At 31.3% G+C, this 7,113-nt stretch overlaps 1 protein-coding gene across 1 annotated transcript; it reads left to right on the forward strand.

Annotated features, from left to right (window-relative positions):
* The first annotated feature begins 3,171 nt into the window (after positions 1 to 3,171).
* Positions 3,172 to 6,327, forward strand: LOC145092086 (uncharacterized). The gene is made up of 2 exons (XM_079029979.1): positions 3,172 to 3,697; positions 5,519 to 6,327. Exons 1-2 carry the CDS (start codon positions 3,421 to 3,423, stop codon positions 6,112 to 6,114), a joined length of 873 nt encoding a protein of 290 aa, XP_078886105.1. The 5' UTR covers positions 3,172 to 3,420; the 3' UTR covers positions 6,115 to 6,327.
* The last annotated feature ends 786 nt before the right edge of the window (positions 6,328 to 7,113 follow it).

Below are 7,113 nucleotides of genomic sequence, written 5' to 3' on the forward strand. Positions count from 1 at the left end.
TATTATTTGTAATTTGTTTATTGATCTTGTGGTTCATATTTTTCATGTTGCGGTTGTTCCGTCCATATAAGACAACTTAAATGTTTTTATACACAATAAAAAATGGGTAATTTAGTCTCTTTTATCTTACTTTTGTATTCATGTATTTTATATAATTTGATGCAAGTATTCTTTTTTTATTTATATATAGACACCTGTTGAAAATCTAGAGCTTGTCTTGAGGGAAGATATCCAGTAAGTATCTTTTTGCTTTCCGTATATCTTATGATTTCATTAAAGTACAACTTTTAATGATATGTCATTTTCGATAGATATGAGATTATGTTCCTAAGCCATAAGCCACAAACACACTGCCTGAATGAATTTTTCATTGTAAGATGCAAAATATAGCGTTTCAAAATTTCAATAATCTTTTTCTTTTGTATATTTACTCTTTCCTTATATAAAACAATTTCATATCTACAATATCATAACTTATCACTTACATGACTAAGTTCAAGTTATTGCACTATCGAGTTATGAAGAAAAGGAAGAACGATTTAAAGAGTATGTATGCCTCTTTTAAAAATATTTACAATTATACCCTTTTGAGATACAAATTATACTAGTTATTTTTTTTTCTTTGAATGTGGCTGATTTGAGGCAAAGGTTCTTACATTCTATTTCCCCTAGTGGTCTAATAGGTGATATGCGAGAGGTAGTTCCTTCTTTTGGTTTTTCCTTCAGTGCACCAAAAAAATATGGATATCCATTAAGGAGAACAAAGCCCTTATCTTCCAACTCACAAGGTAATAATTGTAGACTCTTTTTATAAAATATCACATTATGTAAAAAGATTAAAAGCTTTTTTCAAATTTTTCTGGTGATGGTGGCAACTTTAAGATGTGAAGAAATTGCTAACGAGAAATATTCTTTGTTGGTCACAAATGAGGTACGTATTTTGGTAATGAATTATTTTTAAACGTTATTTTTTAGATATTTAAGTTGAATAAGTTTTACAATCTAGTTATGTGTTTGGCTTTAGAAAGAAGCTTAGTTCAAAAACAGTTGAACTTTCATGTTTTTGGTCACACTTTCAAAGTGATAGCAACATAATTTAGAAGTATGTTGCTATACTTTCAAAGTATATCAATCTATTTTGAAAGTATATTGCTACTACTTTGAAAATGGACAAAAACATTGGGAATGTCATGATTTTTTTGTCATTCTTTCAAAGTAATCTAGTTATGCTTTCTTTTGGTTCATTCATACAAGAGTAGTAGAAGGTATGGAGAGTTAGAGACAAATGGTATATATGGTAAGGCGATATTTTGGTAATTTTTTGAACAATAACATTATAGTAAGCTAGTAGTAGTAGTGACCTACATTTTTATTAATTTATTTAAAATGCCATGTAGCACTTCTATAGTTCCATGCAATTCAGTCAAGCACCGAGATCGCCTTCTGAATGTCTCCATAATGATGGTAATCAGTTTTATGTGCTTTTGTCTTCTGTTTGTTCTTACATAATAGTTTATTTGTTCTTAATGCTAAATTATTTATTTCTAAACTATGAATCATGTAACTATATTTTGAATTGTCTTTGTTCTTGGACAGGAAAATGCTAATACTGATTTTAGAGTATGAGATAACATGATTTTATTCAACCTAACATGGAGTTTGGGAAATTTATATGCAATTAAGTTTCCAGTTTATTTATTTTTTTATTATTATTTGTTTACTTTTGTTGTTTACTTTATGTTTATCACTTATTTGGGTTCACATTTATACATATTTGATATTTACTTAAATATTTGATTCAATAAGATCAAAACCATTGATGAAAAAAAGTAGCATTTTTATTTTTGTCTATGTGCTACAATTTAATTATTTATTTTATTGTATATTATCGATTAAAAATATAGATATAAATAGCCTCAATTCTAGAATCTCGTTAGTATTTATCGGTGCAAAATGTGTCATAAAATAATTTTTTGTATTTGTGGTAAATAAAAAATGCCACTAAAATCAAAAAATGTATAACTAAATATAGAATGAATTCTTGAATCAAATGAGCATTCAATGACACAAAAAATGTGCCACAAAAACTTTTCTTCAATTGTGACAAATAAAAAGTGCCACTAAAAGTCCAAATTTCTGCGGCGGCAAAAGTAAAATGTGCCACTAAAAGGATTTAGTGGGAGCATTTCTAGTGACACTTATTATGTGTGCCGCAGATTCTTTGACATGCCTTTAGTGACATTTTTTTGGGGGCTTTAGTGACACCTTTTGTGTGCCACTAAAAAACATATTTTTTTGTAGTGATCCCGTGCAAGAGAAGATAGTGGCGGTCGTCAGTAGTGTTTTGTAGTCGCGTACGGTGGTAGCGGTCATCGGCGAAAGTTGCGGTCGCTTTTTTTTTTTTTTTTTTTTTTTTTTTTTTCAGATCTAGAACCACCACAAAGAAGGGAGGTGGTGATAGTAGGGTAGCGACGAGGGAGGGAGAATACAGACGTTCGACTGACGTCAACGACGGTAGTGGCAACATCGACAATGACGACTCCGAGGCGATAGGTAGTGTTGGGTGTGTGTTCTTGAAAGTTGGTAGAAAGGTTTGAGAGAGTATGAGAGTGTGTGAGTCTATGAGTCTGAGGGTTTAAATCTAATTTTAAGTATTATTGTTTGAATAACAAAAATACCATTAATGAAAGTGGTTTCTAAATTTGGGGTCCTATTTGATCATATATATATATATATATATATATATATATATATATATATATATATATATATATATATATATATATATATATATATATATATATATATATATATATATATATATATGGTGAGTTCTATGGAAAACAAATAACTAGGTCAATATATGTTGGAACCAATAATCAAAATGACATGTGTCTACTTCTTTATTTACAAGTAATATATTATGGAAGTTATTTATTTAGTTACCCTAAAATGATACATTGTCATATTTTCATTGGTTCAAATATGTGTTATCCTAATAATTAATTTTCATATAACCTTTCCATGTATATATATATATATATATATATATATATATATATATATATATATATATATATATATATATATATATATATATATATATATATATATATATATATATATATATATATATATATATATATATATATATATAATAGGAAAGTGGTATTTGAGTTTTAGGTTTGATGAAAGCCTCCATTGAATAATTTGTAGGAGACCAGTACCGTGTGAGTATTTATATGCACCTCTTTGTGCTACTGAAATCGAAGGAGATCCAGATGTTTCATATAATTTTGATGCACCTATCTTCACCGATAGTATCCCCAACCTAGTATAAGCATATCCAGGTTCTCAAACTTCTAAATTTAATTTTACTACAGAAAAATTAGTTATTGAAAGTGGATCATCGAAGAAGACATGGATAGTGGACGTTCCATGTGGGAGCAGAAGCCTGAGCATGAGGGTGATGAGATCATCTACAGGGAAGAAGTAGATCGTGACCATGAAAGTCAAAGTAGTAGCTATAGGCACGAGTGGTCCACTACCTCTAACCTTCATCCTCATCATCAGATCGTAGGTGCAACTGTTGTTGCGGATGATGTTTACGGTGATTTCTTCCCCAATTACTCAGCTCAACCTCCTCCGTCAACGATGGTAACACCTCACTTACAAAATCAACAGCCTATTCAACAAGGTATCGCTTTAGTTCTTCAGTATATCTATTCATTTCGTCTCATCATCAACAACCAATAAACACTGATACCTAATTTAATTAGTTGTTTTCAAGCTTAGTAATTCTACGCTATATACAACATGTTTTTTTCCCTAAAGCAGCGTTCAAATGTTCTATACCTCTATATCTCACTAAACCCTAAAAGCATCCGCCGCATTACTTTTCTCTTATGTATGCTCGTGACTTTGCATACTCTAATACACAAGCATAAGTAAAGAGAGAAGAAGTCACAGTTTCAGATTCAGAAATGAAAGATAATGCAAGTGTTTAATTAATTTGCTTGGTAAATTTTGTTTCTATAATTAGTTTCATGTGAACGCATACATTCAAGGTCTTATCCACTTGGGTGTAAGCTGCAAGCTGCTTGTAGTCAGGTTCAATGAACTAGCTACCTACCTCAAGTTTTACTTTACGTGTACAACTCGCCTTCTTCCTCTCTCACATGCTCGCATATTTATCACAAGACCCTTTCGTCACATAAATATTCGTTGCAATCACTTTCACTTAGATTTATCAAAGATTCAAAAACAACTTAATTACTTAATCGTGCTCTTTTCTTTTTCTCTTTTGCTTTACGATCTTACTTTTAGGCAAATTTGTTGTATCACTTAACATGATCAAAATGCTTATAAATCAAAACACATTTCATCAAAATTCGAACTTTGATTCTTTTTCATCAATGACTATTGTGTGTGTGTGTGTGTGTGAGAGAGAGAGAGAGAGAGAGAGAGAGAGAGAGAGAGAGAGAGAGAGAGAGAGAGAGAGAGAGAGAGAGAGAGAGAGAGAGAGAGAGAGAGAGAGAGAGAGAGAGAGAGATGTGGTGTTGATGACTTGATGCCACATGGGGTTTTAGAATGGGAACATTTTCGTTTGAATTACAATCGATATACATCTCACCTACCCAATATTCTTAAATTTAGAACCATCAGTCTATCATTTTCCTTATTTAGTCATTTTCTATCTATTTGACAACCTCACTTTCCAATCTCTCTCTGCCTTTTACTTTGTTTATTTATGAGTAGATGAATACAACATTCGGGATCCACAAAGTGGATTAGATATGCCACGTATAGCTCTAAACAAGAAAAATGGTTAACCTATAACTTTTAAAGATCTATTAATCTATTAGTATCATGATAGGTAAATCTTCACAAAAACTTTTTTAAGTATCTGCTTTGGAATTAAAAAAAAAACCATCAACATATTTGAAATTCATTCCTATACTTGTTATCAAACAAGTTTCATGGAGTTCGACGAGCATAATCTGGTTTAGACATGCATATTTTTCGTAAGAATAGTTATGATATACATCTTATATGCGTTTTATGTATTTACCATCCACCTATATATTCATGTTATCCATTAAATGGAATCAATTATTGTTGATTTTTGTTGTACCAAATTGTCATTAAAAGCAATGCAATTTCTTTGTTGTTTTTCATTAAAAAATTATATATACTTGATAGTGATGCCTATATAAGACATACATTCTTTTATACAATTATTGTTCCCCGTTAATTGGTACAATGACATCTTAAGCATAGGAACTCGAAAGGTTCCCAGTTCCTGCAGATCTTTTTATTAAAAAATAATAATAACACGTCAACATAAATAGACATCTTTTATTCGGTGATGTACATATCATTCTTAGCACTTAGATATAATGAAATTAACTTTTGTTATGGTTCTGCATGCATGCATGGTATGAAATTAATAACTTAATTAACTAATTAAGACTACTTATGTTTTATTATTTATTGTGTTCTAATTAATTGCTTGAAGAAACAACGGTGAGAAGACATTACAGAGGAGTAAGACAAAGACCATGGGGAAAATGGGCAGCAGAGATACGAGATCCCAACAAAGGCGCACGTGTTTGGTTAGGTACTTTCGAAACTGCTGAGGGTGCAGCTCTTGCTTACGATCAAGCTGCACTCAAGTTCAAAGGCTCCAAGGCCAAACTCAATTTCCCTGAACGTTTTCAAGGCCGTTCTGAGCTGCGGTTTTTAACAAGCACCACCACCTCCACCGCTGCTGCCGCCCCAGCTCCTGCAATCTCACCGGGATCTCAACCACAGCCCCCAATTAATCATACCATAGCCACCAGCTATCCCGACTTTCTTCAATACGCTCAGCTTCTTTCCAGCAATGATGCCCAACTGCCTTACTTCGCTTCAACTCTTTATCATCAAAACAATATTAATGCTACACAAACGTATTCTGACTACGCTTCCCACCAATCTTCTTCTTCAGCATCGATGGTTGGATCATCAACAATGTCATTCCAGCCAAACTATAGTGATAATCCAAGTTTGTTTTCGGATTCAGGATCCGACCCGTGGACGCGAGGTGCCTTTGATGATAGCAATAGGAAATGAGCAGCTATATAAGTGTTTTTGTGCTGATTAGTTAACTAATGAAATCTGAGATTTTGACTTCTTGTCTTTTTTTTTTTTTTTTTTTTTGCTAGCTCCATCATGGTCCATATAGACATGAGTAAAAAATCAATATTATTATTTTCTTTCTACTGCTCTAATTTGTATGATATCATTAAATAATTATATTTGCTAAATGCACATATTTAGTATTTACTTTTTCTGGTACCTTGATGTTGATACCTTTGGTCTTTAATTCATATGGTTTACACAAATCGTAGTTTCCAAAAAAACCAGAAAACGTTTTTTTTCCTCTCTAAGTTGGCTATGACTCATTCATGTGAATGCCCCATCTATAGGCACGTCAACGATTACTTTTTAACGTATAACACATAAGTTAATCGTTAAAACTGCTTTTTTGAACCACAAATCTATTTTATTCTTAACTACTCCTTAAATTCACATATCTTATTTACAAATATTTGAATGTTCGACCTTAAGGAGGAAGGAAATCACCGCACACCTTGGGATAAAATATTAATTCAAATATTAAAAGTAAGGGAAATATGCATAAAAGTCCCTATATTTTGGCTCTATTTACAAAAAAATTACTCCTTATTATTTTATTTTATTTTTCATTTTTTGGAATTAAACCACCGAAATCAGTTATTACTTGCAATTTGGCTCAATATTCAGGTTACCGTATGGTTAAATTGTAAACAAAATATCAAGGGTGACTTTTTTTTTTTCAATGCATAATAATTTTTAGCCTCAAGTCTTAGATATTTTTGTTGGAATAGTGTCTAAGGCTGCAACTATATTAGACAAATATTTGACCCGGTTGTGCATGGTCATTTTGGATTGCCTTCACCATAGCAACTTGATAGGATGATTTATTAAGAGAGAGTAAATATTATTAATATATTATGAGAATAATATAATGAATAATATATTTGTTATTTGATTAATATAAGTCATAGAATTAATTAGAATTAATTTGGT

The sequence above is a fragment of the Lactuca serriola genome, chromosome 3 (assembly GCF_051521515.1).
Source record: "Lactuca serriola cultivar US96UC23 chromosome 3, Lser_US96UC23_V15, whole genome shotgun sequence".
Classification (NCBI taxonomy): Eukaryota; Viridiplantae; Streptophyta; class Magnoliopsida; order Asterales; family Asteraceae; genus Lactuca; species Lactuca serriola.